This window comes from Peromyscus leucopus, chromosome 7, assembly GCF_004664715.2.
Source record: "Peromyscus leucopus breed LL Stock chromosome 7, UCI_PerLeu_2.1, whole genome shotgun sequence".
NCBI lineage: Eukaryota > Metazoa > Chordata > Mammalia > Rodentia > Cricetidae > Peromyscus > Peromyscus leucopus.
In genome coordinates, this window is record NC_051069.1 from 37,642,851 (window position 1) to 37,669,674 (window position 26,824).

General features: G+C 51.8%; 1 protein-coding gene across 3 annotated transcripts in view; it reads right to left on the reverse strand.

Annotated features, from left to right (window-relative positions):
- Positions 1-26,824, reverse strand: part of Kirrel3 (kirre like nephrin family adhesion molecule 3) — a 559,151-nt gene that overhangs the window by 8,750 nt on the left and 523,577 nt on the right. For 2 of the 3 annotated variants that reach the window (XM_037207646.1, XM_028879069.2), the window contains exons 6-13: positions 24,616-24,766; positions 18,799-18,904; positions 13,119-13,267; positions 11,433-11,560; positions 10,495-10,621; positions 7,196-7,296; positions 3,856-4,054; positions 2,455-2,490 (exon numbers count right to left, since the gene is read on the reverse strand). In XM_037207646.1, coding sequence (XP_037063541.1) covers positions 2,455-2,490; positions 3,856-4,054; positions 7,196-7,296; positions 10,495-10,621; positions 11,433-11,560; positions 13,119-13,267; positions 18,799-18,904; positions 24,616-24,766 — 997 coding nt within the window. The remainder of the gene's footprint in view (positions 1-2,454; positions 2,491-3,855; positions 4,055-7,195; positions 7,297-10,494; positions 10,622-11,432; positions 11,561-13,118; positions 13,268-18,798; positions 18,905-24,615; positions 24,767-26,824) is intronic. The other variant, XM_037207647.1, reaches the window with a different exon arrangement.

Below are 26,824 nucleotides of genomic sequence, written 5' to 3' on the forward strand. Positions count from 1 at the left end.
CCTGCCTGTCTCTGGCTCTTGCCGAACAGGCAAGAATGGCAGGTGAAGATGTTGGGGAGGAAGACTGCTTTTCCAAAAAGCTCTGCCCCTTCTATGGATGCGAACGAGCCCTGAGCACATGATTTTAGGCCCTGGGTAGTCGGCCAGCTCTAGGAAATTCTGAGGCAGAGTGATTATGAACCCAAGCCTCTCTTTCGGCTTGTCACTAAAGTCCAGAGAAGTCAAGTGACTTGTTCAGGGACATGTGTTGCTACTGTGCGTGAATCCAGGTCTCCTCATACTACTCCCAAGCCCATCCTGCTCTGTTCTCTGTGTCACATGGCATCCTCCAAATGTCACGTGCTCCAGACTGCATTGTGCCCGCCTGCTCCATCACACCAAAGCAACTTATTCCATGTCTCTTATCTGTAACATGGAGTAGCAATGGTGTGACTTCAGAGGTTGTTGTAGGCTTTAGGTGAAAGAATGTGGGGAAAGGTCTTGGAGCAGAGCCAGGGCCTCAGCTCTCATCAAGGATTTGCCCCAGTCGCTTTGTGTGTGGGGAGGACAGTAGCAGACAAAAGCCTTCACTGAGAGGAAATTCCTCTGAATGCCTGAGCGCCTTCCCCACCCACATCCATCAGTGCAGCTTGGATGACCCGCAGAAGGCGAGGTGTTTGTTCAGGAGCTGTGGTTAGAGCATCATTGTTCTTTATTTCTTTTGCTGTTTTGGGAATGAAACTCAGGGTTCCATGCATACTAAGTGAGAGTACTCTGCTTCCCTGACCCCAGTTTGTCCAAAGAGAAGGAAACACTAAAATTCTGGTCCCCAAGCTGTTGCTGTGAAGTGGGGGGCACCTATCAGACAGACCTGGTATCTCACCGTCCCGGGATTCACGCATGAATTCTTTTGTTCCCTACCTATTAGTGGTCAAGACTACTGCAGAGGTGACAGGAGGTGACCAAGAGGAGGTAAGAATGGCAAACCCCAAGGATTGAAAGGGGAGCTTTGGGGTTGGGCTCAGAAATCAGGACTGAGGAAAAAAAAAAAAATGTGATCTCAGTCAAGCTGGCTTTCACAAGCAGATGTTCCTGGTGAAATGTCATTGGTTCTGTGGTTTGCCTTTCTTTGTTTTGTGTTGGATCTAGCACTCCTGAGATTCCTAGTGGGTTTACTAGGGAAAACTCAGGGCTAGTTATCCCAGCTCAGAACCAACACATACTCTCTTAAAACCCCCAGGTTTTCAACGTTTCATCCATGACTCGGAGAGCTGAGGCAGCAGAATGACGGTCACTGCTGATTTGTGTCCATATTTTCTTGAGCTGTTAACAGCAGGGGGTGAGAGCATTCTGGGTAGGCAGTGGCAAAGGAGAAGGGATCTGTGCCTCCAGGTGGCATCCCTCGCCAGGTCCCAGTAGGTCTCCTCCTTTTCTGGCCTCTTGAAGTTTGACTCAGGTCATCCTTTAAGGCTACTTCTTTCTGGACAGAGCATTCCTTTGAGAGGGACTGGGGAGGGGTTCCCTTGCTTGGTTCTTTCCATCTAAGGAAGGGGACTGGGCATGAGGGAGTCTTAGCCACTGAAGGAGGAAGAAGCATGAAATAGAGATAGGAGAGAGTCAGTACCTCCACAGGACCTGGACGTCTAGAGAGTCCGAAGATTTAGGTGGCATATAATTACATGTTGCCTCTGGATGGGCCACAGGGGCCTCTGTGGGATGATTGCGGCCTAGATTGGTGCCCTGAGAAGGGCATGTGTGTCCAGGGAGTGGGAGATGTGGGCTCCGTATGTAGCTAATTAAAGGAGTGACATGGGCCAGACAACCAGTGTGGGCAGAGAACTGAGACAGAGAACCCTCAGGCCTTGGGCCAGCCCTGTGGAGTAGGATTCACCACATCCTGCTGCTCTCTGGTGTCCTGCCTGGGGGCACAGAGGGGATGGTTGTCGAGATGGAGCAAATCAACCCATGGAGCTTGATGACCACTTTGCCATGGGAGCCCTGAAGGGGCAGTGTCCAGCAGCCGTGGCTCGATGATGAGATGATGCTTCCATGGGGGATCCAGGGAGCAGGGAAGGTGAGGAGCTAGCAAGCATGGATGAAACAGGTCCCAGGCCCCCAGGAAGCAGTGTGGAGCTGGTGATGATGCTGAGGAGCAGAGTCAGGGAGGGCCTGGAAGCAGAGGGAGGCCAGGGCAGGGGTGGGAACCAGGGCTTCTGAGGACAAGGGTGGGAGAGGAGCAGGAGCTGTGTCCTGGGGAGGAAGGAGCCCTGGGCTGGGGCATCAGGCAGGTGTCTGGGGTCCCTGGACGCCAGCTGCTGGAAGCCCCTTCTCCCATTGCTGACTTCACTAAGCCCTTGCTTGACCTGGGGAGGACAGAGAACTTAGCAGCCTCCCTGCCCCCTTTTGAGCCCCTCCCCTCCTAGCCAAGAGTCCCTCCCTCCATCCCCGGGCAGTTCTCATCGGCTCCTTCCGTACCTGCTTCCAGCCCGGCTCCCGACTTCATTTCCGAACCTGTTTGGAAATAAAGCAAGCGTCCACAGCCAGGGCCTGGCTGGCCAGGGTGGGGTGGGACAGGGAATCGGTCATCTGGAGGAGTGATGGGGGTGGTGGTGGTGAATTCCCTCCTCTGTCATGTCTCTAGGACTGATTCATAAATCCAGGTTCCCCCAACTGAATTTGAGTTCATTCAGCTTGACTTGGCCCTCTGAACCAGGGTAGGGTCAGAGAAAAGCCAAACCTGGAGGGGAGGTTTTGGGGGTGGGTGAGACTACTAAAGGAGGGCACAGGGGTAAGGGCATCAAGGGGAAGACAAAGAGGGTAGGCAACAGGGGACCAGGGAGGTTTGGATGATGTGTGGATGGTATTATGCAAATTATATGCAAAGCGTTATGCAAAGCAGCACCTATTAGGAAGAGGTGTTTGGAGATACTGAGACATTCGATCTGTGGGTGAAATCACGGCCACCTCATGACTGACTGACTGATGCTTGAGGGGTCTGGCTGGGACCACTCACTGGGCTTCCAACCTTTGATCAGGAGGGCCAGGCCTGCGGAACACCACCCCTGAACACCATGGCTGGGCACATGATGGCAGACAGAAGATCTGCAGCCCATTTCGGGACCTAACGGGCTGCTGCTATGTGCTGAGTGAACTTCTCTGGGCCGGCTCTCATTTTCTGGGACTCTCCGTGGGGTAGTTTGAGAACGTTACATGGAGCCTGGAGTTCTAGGGTTTGTTCTGAGAGAAGGGCTTGCTGTGTTGGCCAGGCTGGTCTTGAACATGCGGGCTCCAGGGATCCTGCTACCTCAGCGGACTGCGTAACCGAGAGTCCAGGCACACACCACCAGGCCCAGCAATAGACCAAGTTCTTAGCTAAGATCAGGAGCTAAGCAATGGGCACATGGGGTCATAGTGACGGGTCTTGGTGAGGTGAGCTTACTTCTTTCCTCCTCTCTCTCAAAATCCAGCTGCGCTGCGCTCCAGAGTTGGCCAGTGTCTCCTCTAGGGTACAGAGCTCCAGGTGTCTCCTGGAGGTTGCAAGTGCTCTGAGCCCAGCCCCCACCCATTCACCTAGGCAGCGCTGCCCTTCAGCTTCCACCATGTTCCAATCCTTGGGCAGAATGTGTGGAAGCCAGGGTCTCTGGAAGCCATTGGGTGTTTATCACCGCCGTGAACCCAGCTCACTCTGAGGTCACCCTTTCCTGAACAGCCGCAGAGGCCACCACTCAGAGCAGTTTTTGTTCCCTCGCTGGGGCCAGTGCCCCTTGCTGTAGAAGGTAGCTATGTAAGACTGTGTGGCACTTAGGAAGAGCACTATGCCTCATCCCTGGATCTGGCCTGCATTCCCTGGTCCCCCGGGCACCCTGGAGTTCTCACCTTGTTCCTTGAGTCGGATGATCTCTGTGTCAGAGCCGAAGCTGTTCCAGGCTGTGCAGTTGTAGATGGTCTGGAAGTCAGCACGCACAATGTTGCTAATGGTCAGCGTGGAGATGACACCCTCCTCGGTGCTCACCGTCTCCACTGTGTAGCGCCCTGATGTCCCTGATTCCAGCACATTCTCCTTCCAGGACCAGGCCTGCCGAATTGTGCAGGGTTAGGAGAGTCGGTCCCAGGACCATGGTGTCACCCCTCCAAGATGCTGACATAGCTAGGTTTATGTTAACAGTCACTGCCACACATCACCAGCCTAAACACATGTCACAAATATAAACAACCCACACGAGCACATTATCATACAGGTACATAGACACCACATCAAACATATGACCAGTATGTGTCCACACTGGTAAGTGTGCTTGCACATACCTCACACTACAAACACACCCACACATGCACATCATAAAACACATATGCTCAATACACACATATCAACATGGGCAAACACAGCATGTATACACACTATACCACATGCTATGAAAAAAATACACTTGTGCAACATATCACATGCATGTATGCACATAAGCACACACATCACAATCACTGTTGTACATGTGCACACGACACAAGCCACATATTCAGAGGGACTCAGATACCATATCATATCACAATGTACACGTGTGTATGCACCATAGTATACATAAATATACATCACACCATATAAACATACGCCATACCACATATGCTCATCATACCATATCACATACCACATATACAAACATCCATATGTTTTATGCATACATCACCAATCACATACTGCACATACATATACCGCAAATACATATACATATGCACACATCATGACACACAATCGCACATCAGACACTGAATTCCACCAAGCATGTACACATAAACATACCACCACACATTGTGCAGTCGTACCATATCACGCATACCAAGGACACATATTAATGCAAACACATACATCCCAACATATACACACGCCATTTCACATGTGCATCACACATACCACATGCACACATGCATCACAGCATGTAGCACATCGCACACATACAATGCATGTATACAACTTCTACTGACCATGTACATGCATACCCACACAGGTTGGGGACTCCTCTGAGGATATTTCCTTTCCTGCAGGGTACCCTATGTGGCTCTGCATTGGAAACATTCACTAGGCAGAGAGACCCTACCGGCAGCAAGGTAGCCCTTCACATGGCCGCCTGTCTGGGCTTCCCTGCCAGTACTCCCTAGTGCTGAGCCTTGGAGAGATGGTCCACAGTGACTTTACAGATGCTTGAAGGCAGGTTATTCCAGACTGTTCTCCGCCTCTCACTGTAACAAGATGACCTTGAACTGCTTACCCCCCTGTTTTCACCTCCCACTGTTGAGGTTACGAGTCTGGACCATCTCCCCCTTTCTACAGGTTTAGAACTCTGTGCTCCATCAGCTCCATCTCTTTATTTACAGGGCTGCCTTTGCATGAACTTTATCATGTCAACTATATACACAACTCTACTCCATGTTCACTGTCAGAAGGCCCAGGTGAGAGTCTGGCTTCCCTTGCTCTGGACCAGATCCTTCCTGGTGTGGGGCTCTTTGTAGAATCATTGGTTCTGCTCACTCAGGCTAGCATCCCTCACCACTGTGGCAACCACAAAGGTCTCCAGACACCACCAGATGCCGCTAGGGGACCTAGTGAGAACCACTAGCCTAGAAATAAATAGCTACAAAGAAAAAGATGGCATAACAGTGCTCAAGGGTGATTGAACGGGATCTTTTACAATGGCCATGTGTTACATTTGTATTTAAAAAAACTAAAGAGTGGATGGGGAGACATAGGTAATAGTTACTATGTGCAGTTGTTTGCAATTTTATGTGACTCTTTCAGACAGCAAATGAACCAGATGCCTGAGACAACATTTAACAGCAATAATCCTTTAACAATGTCTTAGTTTACTAGGCAGCATCTCTGGCACACATAGGCTCTTATTAGAGTAGTGCCCATCTGAGCCAGAGCCTTCCAGCCCTGCCGCTCTGTGGAGCTGGCCTCTGGGCAGTCTTCTAGCAAGACCATCTGTGGCGGTTTGAATGAGAAGGGCCCCCATAGGCTCATATGTTTGAATACTTGGTCCACATTGGTGAAACTGTTTGGGAAGGATCAGAAAGTGAGGCTTTGGTGGAGGAGGTGGGTCACCCAGAGGGCGGGATTTGAGGTTTCAAAAAGACCAGTGTCCTTCCCAGTGTGCATATCCAGACGTGGGCTCTCAGCTGTTCCCACCACCATGCCCTTGCTCTGCCATCGTGGACTCTAACCCTCTGAACTGTAAGCCCAATTAAAAGCTTTCTTTTGTATGTTACCTTGGTCCTGGTGTTTTGTTGCAGTGATATAAAGGAGCTAAGACAGCATCATGGGGCAGAGGATTACTAAAACAACACTTTCCCTCAGAAGTGCTAAAAAATGCCCCCTTCTTTGTTTTCACATTGGAGCAGCTACCAGTTTCAGATTGATTGGGGGTGGTGCAAAACCCTCTGTTTGAGAGGATGGCTTTGTGGGTGAGGCGCTTGCCACAGGAGCCTGATGACCTGAGTTGGATCTCCAAAACCGACACAAATGTGGACGGAGAGAACCGACTCCACAGCGTTGGCCTCTGGTCTCCACTCATGCCCTAGGGCATTTACTCCACCTCCGTGTCCTACCCACACGATGATAAGACACCAAACAATTTAAGTCTTTCCTCAGCGCAAACCCCATCATGCAGATGATGGAGGGTGTGTGGTCTGCCTTCGAGGCGGAGAGGTGGGAGGAAGAAAAGATAACACAGTGGTCATTTTAGAGGGAATGTTTGGATCTGGAAGGCACAGAGTATCCCTGGGCATTAGGAGCAGAAGAGCCTGAAGAGGAGGACTCTGGGAGATGTAGGGATGGATGGCCATAAACTGCACCCAGTTTACAATTTCAGCACACTGGCTTTGAGGCCAGGAAAGAAAAGAAATGGGCTGCCCTTTCCTCTACTGTTTCCACTTGCTCCCTGCCCTCAGGATACCTAATTCAATCTGAATCATTAATGCTGGCACTTGAAGGCATGAACACCCCCAAGCTTGCCTGTTCTGAGACAGGAGGCTGCCTTCCCCTATTTCGTCTTCAGGTGTATTCTCAAGACACAGACGGGTATCATTTCCCCCTATGGAGGGAAGGGAGGCTCCAGAGCTGGCACCAATTTGCAGGCTGCCCAAGCTTTGGCAGTGGGGACCCCTGGATCCCGGGAGTAGGTGCACTGCTGGTGCCCTCACCACCCTCCCTCCCTGGAGCACTCACGATTCGGTCGGGCGGCGGCGTGCTCCGGATGAAGCACTTGATCTGGCCCTTCTCTCCATGGAGGGCATGCTGGGTCTGTGTGCTGGAGATGATGGGGGGTCCTGTTGGAAAGATGACATCATGTCAGGGAAGCAGGAAGGGCAAAGCCCCAGCTGGCACCCACTTTGGTGGATTCAGAAATGCAGTCACCAACCCAAGCCTCCAGCAAACGTTAACAGAAGGCCTGTGCGTGCAAGACAGAGTGTGAGGTAGGGGACCTGAAGATAAATTAGGCATTCAGTCATAATCCTCTCCAGGGATCATGATCGAACGCTTCCAAGTCAGAATCCCCAGAAGGTATTGTAAATAACTAATAAAAGGTGGTGAGTTTTCATACCACGGGAGCGGTGCAGATAAAGTACTGACTGGCTTCAGAGGAGAGAGAATAATTCTATCCGCAGATGGGGAATGCTTTGCAAAGGAGATGGTGAGCTTGGAAAGGGAGACAAGGCAGTATGAGACAAAATTGCAAGGAAGAGCAGAAGGATGCCATGCAGCCTTTCTCTGTTGCTGGGATTCAATCCATTTCTCAGTTGTCCAGCAGAGGGCACACTTGCCTAACAAACAGGATGTCTCTGCTGGGTCAAGAAGGGAAGAAAAGCAGTGCTGTGTTCCTTCACCAAGGGCGGGAATTACCCTGTAAATGGGGAAGTGTACTATCTGAGCTCATAGTCTTAATCCTATATCGGTCTCAGAAGATCCTGTAGTTTGTCTTCTTTGTCTCCACATACACCCGTAGCCAGGCCAGGTGAAACCACAGCTGCAAACCTGACCCAGTATTATCCCACTCGGTGTGTGTGTGTGTGTGTGTGTGTGTGTGTGTGTGTGTGTGTCTGTGTGTGTGTCTGTGTGTGTGAGAGAGAGACAGAGACAGAGACAGAGACAGAGAGACACAGAGAGACAGAGACTGAGAGAGAGAGAGAGAGAGAGAGAGAGAGCTGTCAGCTTCTGAGGGCCAGTCTCATTTATCACGTTGGGCAGCCAAGAAATGGCCATCTGGAGTGAAGCCTGTCTCCTGACACTTCCAGTTAAATACCCCTTATCTACAGGTAACTTCCTGGGCTGGGCAGTTGAGAGATGTGGGTGGGGTTGAGGGTGGGGATGAAAACCTTCCCACGTGTTCCCAGTCCCTGGGGTGACGGTTGGGATTTAGACCACAGAACAGAGGAAAGATGGCTAGGAGCAAGAGATCTGGAGAACAGGCAAAATTATGCCGAGAACAAAACAAAAATTGCTGCAAACATAATTGCTGTTTATTAACCACCTTAATTAAAACAGATTTGCATTTCTATGAGTAGGTCTCAGCCAAGGGGGGGGGAGGAAGGTATTGGGAGAGATGGCTTCTGAGTTTAGAATGGAAATAGCTCTGTCTGGTGCACAGGATATGGGTGACCGCAAGGTAAGAGCTTTGCCCTCAGAAGGCTTTAAAGATGGGCTGAATCTCGCTTTCTTCCTTAGAGTTCCTCAGCTCCAAGAAGCCTCTGGCCCCAAGCCAGCGGCCCTACATTCTGAGGACCCTGGGTCATGCTTTGCTTTGCAGCTGGGCTGAGGCGGAGTGATGATACCATAAAATCTTTGCCTTTCATTTCCCAGGAACTAGGAATCCCCAAAGGGCTTCACAGGGTTCTAAAAGCTGTCAACAAATACATATGCGTTTATGGGCTTCTTAAAACAAAAAAAAAAAAACGGGATAAAGGAAACCAGGCCCAGAGAGCCAATCGGCCTTTGGCAGCCATCTTTCCCTTCCTCTGGGTACCCACTTTGAGCCAACTCAGGTTATAGCGGTGCCAATTCAATTCCCAAAGGCCACTGGACTGGCTGTCACCCACAGGAGGGGTTGGCAGAGCTCGAATGTGCATTCTAGACCCCCCGGGTCCCTGTCTAGCAGCCTCACACATCCCCTCCCCGACCTGTTCTCCAATTGCAGGGAGGACAGACAGTGCCATCCCTGGTGGAGGTTGGCAGGGTCCTCCCCTTGGGTCATTTCATCCAGGCCCCAGTCTCAGTGTGACTAGCAGAAAATAAACCTGGGCAGTTAGTTTCCTTCCTTCTGCCGATTCCTTCAGCTCTTCTCTGCCCAGCAACCCAGGAAAGGTGTGCAGGCCGAGAGAGAAAAAAAGGACAGGATAATCGTTGGCTGAATGCCAGGGCCTGGACCAGAATGTGGGTCCCCCTCAGGTGTGTGTGTTCCCTAGGAGCAAAGGGAGAGTTCTTTCCCCCCAAAGTCTTTTTAAGTTCCCGTTAGGAAATGCCTGGATGTCTTAGAGCAACGATAAAAATGCCAGCCCCACCTTACACCAGACCCTTTCCTCCCAGACATAAAGATGCTCAGTTACTAGCTCCAGGTCTGGGGACTCTGGTGGGCACGAGTGTATCTGAGGGTTGCTAGCCTCCGGGTCACGGCTGACAACAGGCCTGGCAGCTTGGCTCCTCAGCGCCCTCCCCAGAGCGGGCAATGGGGCGGGCTGCTGAATTCACTGTGGCCTGGCGCGCTGAGTGGAGTGTCAGACGCTGGTGCCGGTGCGGCAGGAAAAGGCTGCAGCCTGTGTTGCCATGGATATACCGAGGCGCGATCAGATGCTGTTATTTTTAGCCCTGCAGTGCCAATTTATTGGTGGCATCCTGGGGACACACAGGCAAGGCAGGAGGGCTGGGGAGTCTGGGTTCTGCCTGGCATAGGTGATGTGTGAATGCCCTGGGGTCTGGCTAGATTGAGCAGACTGGCCATTCCTCGGCAGCAGTCGCCTGTCCCTGCAGGAGAGGAGAAGGGGAACTTGGGGGCAGGAGCTGGGTAATGGGGACAGCGGAGGGGTGCTGAGGAGGCTGGGCTTGGTTTTCTAGCAAAGGGGGAGAATAGATGATTTTCCATGGGTGGCTTCCTAGGTTGAGACAAAGTCACTTGGGCTCATTTCCAGAACGTGGCTCAAACCCTGCTTTTTAGGCCAAGACCCCAAAGCCTCACACAAAGGCCTGTAACCTCTGACCTTTTTTTTTTTTTTTTTTTTTTTTGGCCAGGATAAAATTCAGCACCTGATCACTCCTCGACTGAGATCCTTTTGAAGGTATTGAAAAGGAGGAGGATGTCCACAAACTTACCTGCTTGCCTTTACCTCCACAGACAGACGGAACGCTATGTTAGGGGCAAGAATGCCTAGAGTCCGTGAGCACCCACTGGGGACAATGCCTGGTTCTGAGATGCCTTGGGCCCTTCCCCTTCTTCCCATCCCCCTCCCATCATGGTGTTTGCATGCGAGCCTTACCATTAACAGTCAAGGTCACCTCTCTCTCCCCAGCTCCTACCCGGGGCACCACAGCCCGGCACACGTACTTCCCAGCGTCCTCCTGGCGGACAGATTTGAGGGTCAGAGTCTTCTCGTTGCTCAGGACCTAGGAGGAGGGAGGAGGATCAGACAGAAAGAGTGAAAAGGAAAGCTTTCTCCACCTGGGGTCAATGGCTGACACAGAGGCCAGCGTCTCTGTAAACACTAAGGTGACAGTGCCCTTTAGGCTTTGAGACTCTCCCCGACACACACGGGGACCCCCTTCCAGATGCAGGCCCGTGGGGATAGTGCATGGTGGTGGGAGAAGTGTGAGACTCCCTAACCGAGGACCCACGACTTCTTCATACGGAAAGAGGGATGCTACCCTCCTGCGACCTCCCAACCGCCCATGGGTAAAATTATCCCACAACTGAATGTGGCGGGTCCTTGAATCCAGGTTTTCAGAGTCATTCTTACTATGCCTTTGGGAGACAGCTGGAGGTGATGGTATGAATGTAGTCTTGGACACTAGCTATTCCTGCTCCAGCACCGAATACCTGCATGGTATAGGTCAGTTACTATCTCAGAGGCTCATCCATCTGACGGGGGCAAAGGTACCACCTGGAACAGCATTGTAACTGTGAGAACATAATAGGCTACCCAAAGGTTGGTTCCTTCTGCCTGTCCCCAAAACATCACGCTAAGACTAAGGGTGAGTTTATCTAGGGAGAGTTTAGAAGTCTTCCTAGTGCCAGGGCAAACTGCCCTTGGGCATAGTGTGTTCAGAGCGATATGGGTACAGGTAGGTCCCCGAGTTCCTGTTCCTCTTTCTGGGGCCCCTTTGGCTTATTACAGAGATTGACTCCCCCCAAAGCTTGTTCCGCTTTCTACTCCCCAGTTTCTGCCCTGGGACCCTGGAGCCTGGTCTGAAGACTCACCACACCAGAACCCCGTTTCATCCACACGATGGTGAGAGATGGGTTGCCGATCCACGCGCAGCTGAAGACAGCGTCTGAGCCCAGATCTACCAGCAGCGACTGAGGCTCGGAGGTCATCCGGGGACCAACTGTGATGGGGAGGAAAGAGGAGACCAGCTCAGGGGTGGGGGGAGCTCTGGGGAGCCTTCTTGCTCTCTTCTCCTCTTCACCCACCCCAGCTGGAAGAAGGGAGGCGCTGGGTTAGCCACCTCAGTCCACTTCAGCCCACTCCCTGACTCCGGAAGTGAGGATGAGACCTCTTCTCTCCAGGCTCAGTTTTTCTCAGGTCCACAGAGTAGGCAGTACCAGCCACAGGATGAATGAACTTAGGCCAATTTCTACCTTGATTTACCTCGCAGCCCCTTCTTTTTGTCCTTGATCTGGCTGGTTTCAGAAAGTTAAGGGAACCTCCGGCTTTAGAAATCTTGGGCATTGGGACCATGACATGAGATGACGTGGCCCAACTGGAGCCCTTCTAGGGTGTCTTCCACCAGGTGCTCTCAGGGTGTCTTCTATCCAGCCACCCCAGAACCCCTACTTCTAGAAGTAGACTAGCTTCTAGTCCCATTTCTGACACCTCTGCTAAGTATATGCAGGCCCTTTTCCGCCCTATTCCAACATGCTGGCCTATAGAACAAGCCTTGCTTCATGCAGTGGCTGGGGTATTCAGAGAGCTGCCCAGGAAGGCCTCAGGGCACTTTTTTTTTTGGAGGGGACAAAGCCCGATTTCTGGAATTGGGAGATAGAGATGAGTTTCAAGATGTCACAGATAAGAAAACACATCTGCTGAATCTTTGTGGGACAGAAGAGCCAGGCGATGTCAAGTTTGTGAAAGTGCTTTTAAAACTAATGGGCAGAATGCGAGCTGATTATGTGTATAGTTATGATATGTAGCCCAGGCTGGCTTTGAACTCACTGTGTAGCCCTTCCTGGTCTCACACTCAAGGCAGTCTTCCCGCTTTAGCCTTTTGAGTGCTGGGATCACAGGTGTGTGCCATCCCTTTGGGTTTTGTAATTTTTTTTGGGGGGGGGAATGTATCCAGTTAGCTAGTCCTCAAACTAGGTTGGCCTCATCTGTTGGGCCACTGGTGAGAAAAGGGGGTTGTCTATGAGTCCCCTCAGTGGGACAGTGCAGTGTGTGTGTACAGGTGATGGGTTGGGTCATTGTCTGGCCTCAGGAAAGTCATGAGTCACCCTGCCACTTACTCACTCTGTGCAGCTGAGTGTCCACATCCCTCATCTTGGTAGTAGGAATAAGATCTACTTATGGACTGTGTGTTTGCGTCCCCCTCAGAATTGTATGTTGAAACCCTTAGTGTGGATGCGTTAGGAGGTAGAGCCCTTGGCGGGGGTGGGGGGGTGGGGTGTGTGTGTGTGTGTGTGTGACTGGGATACAAGGGCACTAGACTAGTCATGCTGGCTCTTGATTCCTGCTGGTCGGCCCATCCAGTCCATGGTACCTGGTCACTGCACTCTGGGCTGGTACTGCCTCATTTGGGCAGTCCAAGACCTAAGTGGGAGTGGTACGAGGGGATGCTGTAAGCACGAAATGTGGCACACTAGACTGTGGGCGATGAATCTAGCCACAGTCTCAGACAGACACTACCCACTGCCCACTCCCCAGGGGTTCCTGAGTCCCACACTCACAGTAGACATCCACTGTGCGGCTGAGGTTGGTGCTGCCCAAGGCATTGGTCACCTCACAGGACACAGGCTCTGAGAAGTATGTGTAGTCCACAGTGGTCCTGTACAGCTCCCCAGATGCCTCTTTGATGATGTGACCTCGTTTGGCCCACCTGCAATGGAGGCCAGAGGTCTCTGGGGGGAATCCTTTGGGAAGTTAGACATACCCGTCCTTCAAGAAAATGAGGAGGGGACGGTCTTGTACCCACAACACGGTCATGCAGGTGATCAGCTTTGAGCCAAGGTCACTATGTAGTCAAGTAAGTCACTTGACAAGTAAGGCACCCTGGAGGTGACAATTACCTGGTTGATCACTCCACTGTATCCAGGCCATTTGCTAATCCAACTCGCAGTCACCAGACAGCCTGGCCATACTGCTTTGAGCTCTATCCTGAGCCCTGTCCTGGACCATGTAGGAAAAGTGGGGAGGCTGAGTGCATGACATCAGAGGTGAGAGCTAATGATGTATGCCCTGTACACGCATGTACATTACACACACGAGTGTGCACATCTCCCTACACACAGAAGTCTGGTTTCCAGACAAGAAGATGTAGAATGGGGTTATTGAACCCCTACATTATGCTCTCACTTGCCTCTGACCTATCTCCTGCCCCGCACAGATCTCTCATGTGCCTCCGTCTTCTTGTAAATCTTTTCAGCCTTCCTTCTAGGGTCGGTACTTGATTTTACTATCAACTCTGCCCTCCACCCCTGGCTTTGTTCCTTTGAGGCCACAGACCCATTAGCCCTGGTTGGGTGGGGACCAGTGGGTAGAAAGTTTCTCTCATGAGCTAGCTGATCAGTACCATATTGAAAGAAAGAGACCGAAAAGCCTCAGGCTTCGGGCTTGGTCTCAGTTCTGGGGTAGTGATCACCATATCAGAGCAGCCACCAGGTGACCGCCATGTGTACAAAGGTGTATGTGAGTGTGTGTGCATGTGCAAAAGCACACGTAATGTATGCACATATGCTCATGAGGGTTTTCATGAGTGGTGTGCAAGTATGAGTACCCGTGTGGATGCCTATATGCATATTATGTGTACATGAGGGTTTGCTTGTGTGCAAGTGAGTATGTGCAAGTACATGTGTGTACATGAGGGGGTTTGTATATGAGCAAATTTGAATATGTATATATGTGTGCGTGTGTGTGCATCTGTGAGAATGCACATCTGTGTGTGCACATGAAGGTTTGCCTGTGTGCACCTGTGAGTATGTACTTGTGTGCTTGTATACCTGGAGGAATTTCATGAATATAAATGTGGATATGTACTTGTGTGTTCATATAAGGGATTTACATGTGTGTAGGTGTATGTGCATGCATACACACATCTGTACATGAGTGCGGGTGAGTAAATGTGTGAAAGCATGAACATTTACATATGTGTATATATGTGCATGTGAGGGTTTGCATGTGTGCAAATGTGAGTGCATGTATGTATGTCTATGTGTATGAGTTTGTTTGTGCATGTGAGGGGTTGCACATGTGTAGGTGTATGTGCATGTGTGTATGTGTGCATGCCTATGAGGGTTTGCATGTGCGATGTATATGTGTGTGTGCTTGTGTACATGTAGATTACAGATCCCTAAAGGAAAAGCATTTACAGCTCCTTGGCTTAAACGTATTGTATACAACATTCACTCTTCGAAAACACGGAACTTCTAGCCAGGCTCCCAGGGATCTGCAGCCTGTCTTGAGGTGTTTCCAGAGCTGGAGAGACCTCTGCTGCTTCTCTGCCCTTCCTTCCTCTGCTCCTGGCCCTTTCTTGGTGACACTGACTCAGTCTCCTCCTCTCTCCACTAGCTCTTCACTCAGTGTGTCCTATCTAGCCCCCAGAGAGACGGCCACTTCTCTACATCCCAAGGAACACCTAGACTGGCGCCATGTAGTTGTTATCTCAAATTAATATCGAGTAACTATTAGGAACACAATTAATAATAACAATTATAGTTTAACAACAGAGTGAACCATAGCTCCCCGAGAGCTTAAGGAGCTTCCCAGCAAACCATTATGAGTTATTCATGAGTCGTTTCAATTCCTAACTTTAATTTAATGACCAGACTTAATAGTCAGGCACGGCCCCTGCCTGAGGTGGATTAATTCTGTTCCAGACACACAGCTGGGGCTCAGTGTCCAGCCTCTACTCCTTCCAACCCATCAAAGGGAGGGCTTATGCGTGGTGGGGAGGCTGGTGAGGAGCTGATAGCTGAGCGGAGGGTGGGGAGAGACCCAGGTAAGCTTTCTCCGCACTTGATACTTATAGCATGTAGCAGGGGGCTGGGCCTGTGTCTGTGCCCAGGGGCATTGGTTCAGAAGGGCGGGCTGTTTTTCTCTGGGGGACCCTGGAGAAGATGGAACCTTCTTCACTCTCTTTCTGGGACCCTCACAGACTCCCCAGGATCTGATTGTTGGAACTCCTGGGGCCTGGTAGGCCTGTAACCCTGCAGTCCAGGGTCTGTGGTTACACCTTCCAGGCCAGGTGGACATTCCTTTTCACCCAAAGGAACTAGAGAGAAGGAGAATTAGGATATGGTTGGCCATGGTAAGTTTTCCACCTTGGGAAAAATCTGAGCCAGCTCAAAGGAGGGAAGGCAGGAAGGATGCTCTGACTCTCCTGTTTCAGGGTCATGGGAGAAGGAGGGAGTTGTCTATAGGACTGGATTTCAGAAGGCGGAACCCAGGGCTTTTTGGGAAGGGGACTTCCTCCAAACTCCACAAGAGCCCTCTGCTCATGTCTTGACTGTCCAGTCTTTCTTCCCCTCTCTTGCTCCCTTCGCACATCACACAGCTCTCTGAAGGCTCTTCCAGGAGCACTCAGGCTGAGACGATCCCAGTCCAGTATTGGGCCACAGGGTTCCAGAACCAAAGAGCAGTTTCCTTCTCACCCCCCACATTCCCTCACAGTTTGTGGCTCAGCCTCCTCTGCCTGGTCCCCACCATGGCATCTTTGCCGTCTTTCCCAGGCCCCGTAGACCGCTTTAGCGTAAGCCTTTTCAATCAATGTCTAATTTGGTCTGAACAAATGTAAGAGGATTAATTATTTATATCACAGAATCAAGAGACCCAACATGTCGCAGCGGCAGGTTGGTGTGTCAAACAGCCCTGTACGCTTTATCTGGGGGGATTGTGGTCTTTTATCCCATGTCTGCCAGAGACCTTCAGAGGATGAAGCCCAGAGCACCTCTCATTGTGCTTAAACCTGGTCCTCTAACCCGGGCCCTGGTCCCCGCAGGCAGTGAAGAAGGCAGCTGCCATGCCCAGTCAGGTCCATCTCAGGGTCTAATTTCAGAGATTACAGCCTCGTAGGTGGACCAAGGAGGAAGCAACCAAGATGAACTAATGGAAGAAGTGAAGATCCCTATAATCTTGTCCATGCCATTTGGGAAAAAATATCAGTGTACTTACGTTATAGATTTGCTTAAGGCATTGCCTCCTGGGTCCTAGCGCTACATGGGAAATTAAAGTGGGCTGCTGGCCAGACCTTGGTGGAGGGAAGCGGGTAGACAGGAGCCTCAAACTTCTCCTCACTGTGTCACCCCAGGCCAGCCCACCCCAGCTTTCCAACCACTTCCTGGGGGCCAGGAGGGCTCCCCAGGCCTTTTCAGTCCTAGAGCAAGCCCAAGCTGGTACTGCTGTGGTTTCAGAAGCACCCGTTAATCAGAAGGTCCTAAGAATTGGTAGCAAATAAGAGCAGTGGCCATCTGCAGGGAGTCCAACCACTGTTATCCCTCTTTTTACACCAGGAGTTCATGTGGGATTCAAATGCTTCAGGGTAGGATAGGAAGGGAGGGAGTCCTAGAGGACCCAGCAGTCCAGGGAAATTGCATGTTCTCTCCGTGTTCACGTATTAATTTGTTAGCTTGAAGAAACTCAACTTTCAAATCGAAAGAAAAGTTTTAGTAACTCCCACTAGCCGCCATCTTTTCGTCCCCTAGACTTGCTGGCTGTTCACATTTGATCACACGTGTTTCCTGTGTAGGCTCACACTTTCTCCTTATCCTGGCTGTTCTGTGTCTTTGAGATGGGTGGTCCTGGGAGTCAGCTCTAGCAGCTGGGTATCCTACTGAGGTCAGAAGGCAGGTGGAGGGCTCTGGGCCTTTGAGTGGAGGCTACTGACTATCTGGGGGATGCTGCCATGCTTGCTCAACAGACCCCTAGATCTTCAGGTAACAGGGAGTCTGTCAGTGACATGGAAATGGGGAGCTGAGTGCTCCAGTCTCTAGGGCCCTGGAGGCATTTGGGAGATTGCTGTGGTGGTCAGTGGACAGGCTGTCTGCCTCTCTGGTGGGGGATGCTTATGGATGAGAAGGGAGCTGGCATTTGAAGTGTCTCCTGGGTACAGTATACCTGTCTAGGGACCTTGGGCTGAGAGCTGGGGGCAGACAGGAGAGAAGCACAGAGATGGCAGGTGTCGTTAGAAGTCCAGAGACTTTTTTCATTCCTTCTGCATCTTCTATCACTTCTGGGCAGTGCCAGATCCAGGCCAAACCAGCCATTGGAACTGACTGGATCACAGGGTTCCTGGGAGTCGGAGGCTCCTTGCCTTTGTGGTGGGAATCGGAGAGAGGCTGTCTGATCTTCTGGCTTCCGGTGTGGCAAGGGTTAACCCAGAAGGGATGGATAGAGAGGCTATAGGCCTTCCTGACTTCTGGCCCCACTGCTGCTCTATTATCCACACTACAGGGAGCCAGAGCAGTTCACTGTGTCCACCCTGAGCCTGCCATGACTTCTTCTGTGGCCCATTGCCCTTTCTTCCACCTGCTGGGACGGCTCGGCCTCATGCCTCATGCCTTCCCTCCCCTCCACATCTCTCGTCATTGCCTTCCTTGCCTGGGACCATTAGCATTCATGCCACTTGCAGAAGCTGCTGCTTAATAGCTCGCATCCACAGTGGAGGTGATGTCCTGGGCTCTGCCATCAAGCCTGGGCTGGTGGGAAGTGAGGGTCGTGGGAAGTTCTACAAAACATCGAAAGCAGTGAGCATCCCACACCTGTGCTTGGATACCTCTGAGGTCACTTAGTGTCTGGAATGCTGTGTGGTGATATGCACAGGCAGAAAGCAGCCCAAAGGAGCAGCTCCGAAGGTTTATTTGATCAGTCAGATGCATGTAAGGGATGCCTGGTTTATGCCACGCGATGCACTGCATGCTGAGAGCCATAAGTGACTAAATTGCAGTTCTTGCCTCTGAGAAACTCGGTCAGAAGGCGGAGACAAGCATGTGAGAACCAGTGATGCCTTTGCCAGTGCTGTGGATGAGGACGCAGGCTGGAGCGGCGGCTCTGCAGGATTCCGGGGGTCCCTTGGGCTCTGGCCAGCTGTACAGTGCTAAGTACACTGACTTACCCATTCTGCTAGTGGTTTCAACATTTGTCTGAGCCTTGCTCCGTCATTTCAGAAATATAGAACAAACAAGCCGTTGAAACAGGAGGGGCACCCCCGGTTCCCTGGCAGAGGGGGTGCATGTGAGCTTGAAGGAAAGAGAGGGTCTGCTTGGCTAGCAGGTGGGGCTGGCACGGGGAGAGGGAGAAATCTATTTGGAACACCTGCTGTGAAGCACATCCTGTGGCCACGTGTGACATCCCACGTGACAGGCATGGGGGTGGAGGAGCCTTAGACCAAGCTGTCTTCGCAGCAGTGATGCTCACCTGTACTGGGTGACAGCTGGGTTGGCCTTTGCAGAGCAGTGGAACGTGACGATGTTGTCCTCCAATACCGGCTGTGGTTCTACCGACAAGTTGACAAGTGGGGGGTCTGCGGGGAGAAGAGATTCACATACAGACTGGGGAAGGAACAGGGCAGGAAGACATGGAAGGGCAAAGCCAGGGTTCCTACCGCCCAGGGACCATCGTGACAGATCCCCGGAGAGTGAGGGAGGCCTCAGCAGGAGGCTGCTTTGCTCCCTTGAAGTGGCTGCTTCAGGTAGCCCTGGGTGCTGGGTGCAGCTCCCTCTGTGACTCAAGGTCTGAACTGAAATGGACATCCATCTCTGGTGCACTGGCTTCCCAGGTCCCAGACACGTGCAGCCTGGCTTCACCTTCCATTCCCGTGAGGAGAGTGGTGGGAAGGGGCCCTCGGCCCGCAGTCCACGCTTTCTGTCTGTGAAATGTCTGTTTATTATCTCCATGTAAAGGTTGTGGGGGCTCTGGTAACTTGAAAGCGGCATTCACACCCTTTCCTCAGTGCCGTTATCTCTGCTGAATCTGGACTGGTGTCCCCGGGCCCGCAGCATCCTGAGCTGGGGCCCTTGTTTTCTCATCTGACGCGATAAGAAGCCACGCTCTGAAGTGCTAAACGGTCTGAGGTGGAGGAGACAGAAACCAGGAGATGGGGAGGCCACAGAGAGACCACGGGAAGGGTTTGGGTGGGCGTGGCAAACTGGGGGAGGTAAAGCATACAACATGAGGACAGACATGAGGACCCAGGGAGAGACAGAGAACCCAGAGATACAGAGACAGGTGCAGACGGGAGGAAGGGGGAGGGAGACAGGCAGGGACACAGAAAGGCACACAGACATGCCCACTGAGGACTGCAGAAGGGCAAGGAGAGGAGAAACCCAGAGGTGGGGGCGGAAGAGGGGTAAAGAGTGAGAGGGAGCTGTGCAGACAGACACATCCCCAGACAAAGGTGCTCGCCTGAAAGCAGGAGAGCCAGGGAGGCCCAGGACATAGAAAATGACAGGACATTGGAGAGAAAGAGCCCAGAACAGTGAAGACCACAGGAGAAAGGGAGGAGGGGGAGGGAGGGGAAGAGAGAGAGGAAGAGACACACACACACACACACACACACACACACACACACAGAGAGAGAGAGAGAGAGAGAGAGAGAGAGAGAGAGAGAGAGAGAGAGAGAGAGAGAGAGAAAGATAGGCAGACAGACACACAGAGAGCTAGAGCAAGTGAGAGAGAGAGATGCAGACAGAGAGACAGATAGAGAGACAGAGACAGACTTGGAGAGAATGGAAGGATGTGGCTAGGACTTGAAAGCCTATAGCAGATGCAGAGAGGTAGACCTAAGCCCAGGAAATGGCCTTGTCTTGGCCTGGCTCTTCCCTTCTCAGGTGGTCGTCCCCACCAACTCCCCCTTCTACCCCCCACTCCCCCACTCTCCACCATCCCCCACCAGAGGCATCCCCCATGAGAGGCTGGCTCATCCTGATGCTGTGCTCCTGTAGATCCCAAGCCTTGGCACAGCGCTTCCAAGCCCCTTGGCATCCAAAGTGCAGGGGGGAGAGACAACCAGCTAGGCTGGGTTTTTCCTCACTAGGGCCTGGAAGCCTGGCTGGAGTGCAGTTCCAGGCTGAGTTAGAGGGCAGCTAAGTCCCCATGGCCTCACTAGCACCCTGGGCTTCCATCATCTGGGCCTGGGCCCGCCAACGAGTGGGTCGGGAACCTTAAGTTCACAAGGACTTTCTATGGATCAGCTCAGTCTCAGAAAAAGCATTAAGAAGCCAGTTTCTCCGAGGCTGTGGAGGATATTTGTGAGGGATACCCCAGGGAGTGAGACTCTAACTTGGTGCTCTGGGCTCCTGGTTCAAGACTATTGAAGGGCCCTGAGAGTCATGCCTGGGTTGTGGACTGGGATTGGGGGTTGGGACCTTTATCTGCTGGGTCCCTTCTGTGAGCTGCTGCTCACGTTGGGTGCTGGGTGAGGGCACAGGGACTGAGCTGTGTTAATATCAGCAGAAACAGAAAGAACCCCTCTTCTGAGCAGCAGGTGGCTGCCTGTGCTCAAAGTCTATTCTCCCTACATTGTCTTCTGGTTCCAGAAGGGGGACCGTAAACAGGTGTCTCATCTGGTGGAGCAGCTGGCCTGTGTACCTTCTTATCTGGGGTTACGGGGAACATCATGGTGCTATAGTGTGGGACTTAAGCCTCCTCCAAACCCCGGGGTCATGGGTTAATGATTTGGCCTTCAGAGATATGTTATTGAGAGAGGGGTGGGAGCAGTGAGAAGTCTAAGAGAGGTCTTGTGGGGTCCTAGTCTCTTCCTTTTTCCTTGTTCCCTGACCCTGAAGTGAGCTCTTCTGCTGGAGCAGGCTCCCTCCACTGATGTTCTCTCTTATGTCCCCACCCCACCCCTGTCCAAAGCAATGGGGCTCTGATTATGAGGCGGATCATCCCAAACTGTGAACTGAAACCAACTTTCTTTTTCTTTACTGTCTCGTGTATTTGCTATAATGGTGGGAAGCTGAGTAATACAGGTGGGAATCTCATCCACCTCAATTTGGATTTTCAAAGCAAGATTCAAGGGCTCGCTGTGGCAAGGGACCACCATGAGGGCTCTCTTCCCACTTAGACTCCTAACACCACCACCACCACCCCCGCAAGTCCTGCAGTATCTTTCCAGTGGTTTCCTAGTAGCTTCCGAGGCAAGCCTGACTCAGGAATCACACAGTCCTGCGCAGGGCAGGCTGGCCAAGCCGACCATCCCTCCTGGTAAAGAAGTTTGCCCAGAGGAGTTAATGGCCGTCAGGACTCCTGTGCATTGCTAGCCTCACACTGTGAAATCCAGTCCTGGCAGGCGATAGATGATCTCAATCCAACTCTTGTTTGAGATGGTGGTGTCAGTTCAAAAATATCTAGAAACCCTTTACGGAGCTCATGGGGAACCTTCCCAAGGCTCATCCTTTACCTGGTGTTCTTTATAAAGTGATGATCCCTTGGGAAGGAAGAAGATGGAGCTCGTACCTGCTGGAGGACCCTCCTTGGGTCCTCACTTGCTGGATGCTCACTCACACCCGTGGTATCAGTTCACCCTGCAGAAGCCTCTTCTGCTTCTTCCCTCACTCTCTGCAGCACTCATGGTCCTGAGGGCCTCAGGAGAATAGACCCAGGAGGTTCCATGCCAGTCAGTCTCACTTGCCTCTCTATCCCCAGACCCAGGGCTACCATGTCCCTGTTTCCATCCCTCTCCTCAGGATGTGTATGATGTGAATTTCTAGGAGTCTGCCAAATTCCAGAGGTATAAATAGTTTATGTCATACCCAACTATTAAACATGATTTTAATCCCACTTGAGATGTCGGATGCATAACTTGCAGGAGGATGGAACTGAGATCACATTGAACAGATGTTACAGCTGAGAGTCTGTTAGTGTTTCCATCAGCAACGTGTGTGTGTGTGTGTGTGTGTGTGTGTGTGTGTGTGTACGTGTACGTGCACATGTGCATTTTCAGAGGAAGTGTTGGGGGGAAGCAGAGAGAAACTTCATGACTCAGTGATTTTATAATACATCCATTTGAAACTTGGCAGCTGGACACGGAGTCCAGATGTGGTGAGGCTTTGGGGGTGTTGCGCTTTCTCTCCCATTACTCAATCTGGGGGCTTTGTCTTCCGTTGGGTAACATATAAAGACCAAGGGAAACAAACAACAAATGTGCTTTTGCTGAGTTTGGAGACTTCGTGGTTGACTGAGAAAATGAGCAGGTTTGCAAAGGCGGCTCTGATCCAGCCTGTGGTGTCCACTGCAAACAGTTGGATGCTTACTGAATGAGCAAAGGAATCTCAGGAGAAAGAAGGGGAGGCGGGGGAGGAGGAGGTGGCATGGAGAAGGGCCCGGGCCTTTGCTTTTTAGGTATGCATAAACACCTTCCAGCTAGGGGAGATGGAGCTCTGGGTCAAATGCCTGGGGCTGCCATGGCATCTGGGGAAGAGCCACCACACACCTGTCACTGTGGATTTCAACCTCAGAATATACTTTAATCAAAATATGCCATGCATGGCTCTAGGGGTTGACACGAATGATGTCATCTAATCCTAATGCGACCTTAAGAGGTAGGTAGGTGTGATTTCCTTCATGTATTGATGAGGAAACAAAGACCCAAACCAATTCCCTAATGAGGCCAATGAGTAACGGCCAAAGTCAGAACTCAAACTAGTGAGAATATTGGACCCCAGCCACTGTTCTGTGCTACCTTGGAAGGATCCCAGCCAGGAAACCTGATGCCTGGGTCTAAGTCTCATGCTGGCCTCATTCCTGCATCTTTTCAGGTGCAACCTGTTTTCCATGTAGCCAGGTCAACCAGCCCTCTGTCTGGAATGCATCTGGAGGAAGGATGTATTTGAATGTACGTGGGATGCTATTGTGATGACATCCGTGTCACTAGGTTCCCTTGGGGCAATGGACAGTGGTCTGGAGCAGAAATGTTGTTTCTCTTCCAACTTTCTCTGCCAAGGTCCTGGCTTCTGTCCTGGGAAACAAACTATGTTTACCTGGGACTCTGACTCTAGCCTCCTGCCTAGGTGGGGCTATGGGGCAGGATGACAGCATGCCACAGTGACACAAATGGCAGCCAGGAAGAACAAGGGATTTAGACACATATTGTCTCCCACCCTCATTTCCCCCGGATTTGGCTTGTGTGTGAGAGAGAGCTCTTAGCTTTGATTGCTCTTAGACTAGGAAGAGACTTTGGGTGGCATTGGCAAATCAGACAAGAAACTGGTATTATCAGAGTGTAGTGACAATCTGGAGCCACCCAGTTCGTGGTGATGGATCCGTTCTGAATGTCGGACCACACACGGAACTAGCATCTTACCTCCTTTCTAGAGCTGGGCTTTGCTCTAGCCACATCTGTTCACCTGCTGACTGGGTGGTGCTAAGACCTAGGGTGGGATCAGGGCCAGGGGATGGAGGAGCATTGCCCTAGGTATTTCTCTCCATCTTCTTTTATCTCCCTAGCCCTAGGTAGGGTCAGAACTCTGCGGCTCCCCACTATCACTGAGTGAGGAATGGAAGGAACCACCTTGGGGTGGGGGCGGGGGTGGGGTTGTTAATAGCAAATGTCAACACAGTGAGTAGAGCCTTCTCCCAAACGCCAGGGTGTTCCGACCCTACCCAATACTTAACAAATGTCTCTTCTCTCCTCTGCGCTTTAAAGGCTGTCGGTTAGGATTTGTGGCCCTGAGAGAGAGAAAGAACTTCTGCCCTCTGGCTGTCAAAACAGGCTCTGAGACCCCTAAGGCACAGTTCCCATGGACCCCATAACTCTGGAGAGAGCTGTGTAGCACACAGAATTCAGAAGCCCAACTGAGTCAAGGCTGTTAGAAAGTGTTTTTAAATCCCTCAGATTTAGGGGGCTGGAGTGAGGGCTCAGTCGTTAGAAAGTACTTGCCATGCCATCACGAGGGTGAGATTGGGGATCCTAGCGCCCACATGCCAGGTGGACATCCCACACACACCTGTAACTCCAGCTTCAACGGGGACAGAGGAATGAGGACTCTTGGAGCTATTAAGCTCCATTAGGCTTCCAGCGTAGCAGAGAAAACGTAAGACCCAGGTTCAGGGAGAGAAGCTGCCTCAAAGGAGTCGGCAGAGCTGGTAGCGGAGGACACCCGACATCCTCTTTTGGCCTCTGCGCCCATGCAGAAACAGGCATGTGAACCTGCATATGCACGTACACACATTCACGTGGGGTGGCTCCAACCCTGGGCCTGGCCAGGCCAGACAGAGTCGGTTGGTACTCACGCTGGATGTCTATGGTGACTGAGGTCTCCTTTCCTCCAGGGATGGCTTTGTTGGTGGCTCGGCACACGATGCTCTGTCCATTTTCTACATCTCCAGGCGAGATGAAGAGGGTGCTGACGATGCTCTCACGTTTGCCATCGCGAAGCAGAGTCTGGAGAGAGAGGTGGGTGAAGGAAGAGAAGGCCGTGTGCTACTGAACTCAGATGGCTCGGGACGGAAAGACAGACCGCAGGCAGGTCAGAGGAGAGAAGAGAGAGCTGTGGATGGCATGTATTGGTAGGGTTGGCTCGGGCGACTGGGGCTCCAGTCTCCATGCAGAACTGGGGGAGTTCCCTTACAGCCTGGGCCTGGCTGAGTGCTGGGTGGTGCAAGGAAAAAAAGGAGCTTAGAGAGATCGCCATGGTGTGTGAAAACCAGCCCCGACTTGCAAGCCAAAAGCTCAATAGTAACCAGGTTTAGCTTAGTGGAAGGCAGGCCTTGGGTAGGTAGGTAGGTCCTCCTTAAAAACAAACTGGCATCTGCGTTCTACCCCTGGTGGTGGTGACTCTCCACAGCAAGCAAGAGGAGGGGGTGCAGCAGACAGAAGGAAGGAGTCCGTGAAACGGTGACAGAGTTAGCAACACCGAGTTAAGAAGGGGCTCGGGAGGGGACGTTAGCAGTCTCTGTGCGCCCACCTTTGATTATTTCCCCACGTAAGCCTTTGCACCTCCCCAAATCATGGCACTTCCTGATCTCATTAGAACTCCCCACACCACTGGCCGGCCGGCCGAGGCCAGTGCTTTCCTTTTGACAAGGGAGGACTCAGGGGATGCTCATCAAGGAACGGACACCTTACCAAATTGACTCTCAAGTTAGTGGTAGAAGTAGAAGTAGTACTAGGGTTCTGCAATGGATTGACACTCCCCCTTCCCCCCCCCTTCCGCCACATTCGTGTCTACCCCAGTCTTAGAATGGTCATTCATTTGCTGATTAGTTAGTTAAGGAATTGGAGATGAGACCATCCCGAGTCCCGGAAGTGTTCTTCCCTAGGAAGGAGACAACTTTGGCACAGAAGACAGAGGTTAGGATACTCCTGCTACAAACCAAGGAATGCCGGGAGCTGCGGGGAGCTAGAGCGAGCAGGAAGGCCTCTGGCCCGCTGAAGCGGCACAGCCCCGTTGGCAGCTTGGCTTCGGACCCGTGAGCCTCTACAACCCCAACACTGCTTGGTGCTATGGCTGCACCAAGACATGAGCACAAGCCATGGGTCTTCGCTTTTTCTTCTTCAGGTGCTATCCTGTAACTAGTTCCTCCGTTATGGCTGCCACTCTTCTGTCCCTCCTTCCAGAGGCTTCCCCATCAGTTAGGAGCCCATTAAGATAGGCACACAGAGCAGAGGGATTGTGGGCAGAGGGCCACTGCAGGGAGCACTGGAGTCTGTTTAGACTCAAAGACTTCCCCTCTGGGCAGGAACTTTACATCCTACAGGGAAAGGTGCCAGACGCAGTCTTCTTTCACCTGGCCTGGAGCCAGGGAGTAGATGACGACTCACTGAACAGCTCTCTAAAATAACAATGGCTCTGTATCTCATTGTCAGGATGGTTGCAGGGAGGAAACATTACCGGTGTTTTGCAAGTAAATGCTGAGTTCAAAGTGAACTCCCGGGCAAAACTGGAGCTCAAACTTAAGAGTAGGTACCCCTGAGGACCGACTCTCTGATACGCCTGATCTGGGCCTTATAGCTGGCAACACAGTGACCAAGTCCCTCGAAGCCGAGTTACTGAGCTAGCTGGCTGCAGCTCTTACTTAATCTGCCAGAACTCATCTTCTAGGTCCTCCGCTCAGCATAGCCCTTCTTAACTTGGGGCCAAGCTTGTGGCCTCTGGGATGAGTAGAACCTGGTGTGAGCCTCCCGTGGCTCCTACTGTAGGCCGAGCCAGTCTATAACAGAAAGGGACAGCAGAGCAGAAGAGCAGCCCCGTACTTTCTCCTGTAATTGAAGCCTTCTAGTACTTTCTATCCGGGCAGGAGGGGTGTTGGTCCTAACCATGGGCAGAAGGGGTACCGAGAGGGATGTGGCCTGATCCAGCAGTCCAAGGGCCAGTCTTAGTAGCCCATGGCCTGCAGGTCAACTTCTGGGCCAGGGACACAACTGGAGGTCCCAGAATAAGGTTAGATGGGGTCTATTTGAGGCCCCAAAGCAAAGCCCGGGTGTGGAGGGAGCTGCAGC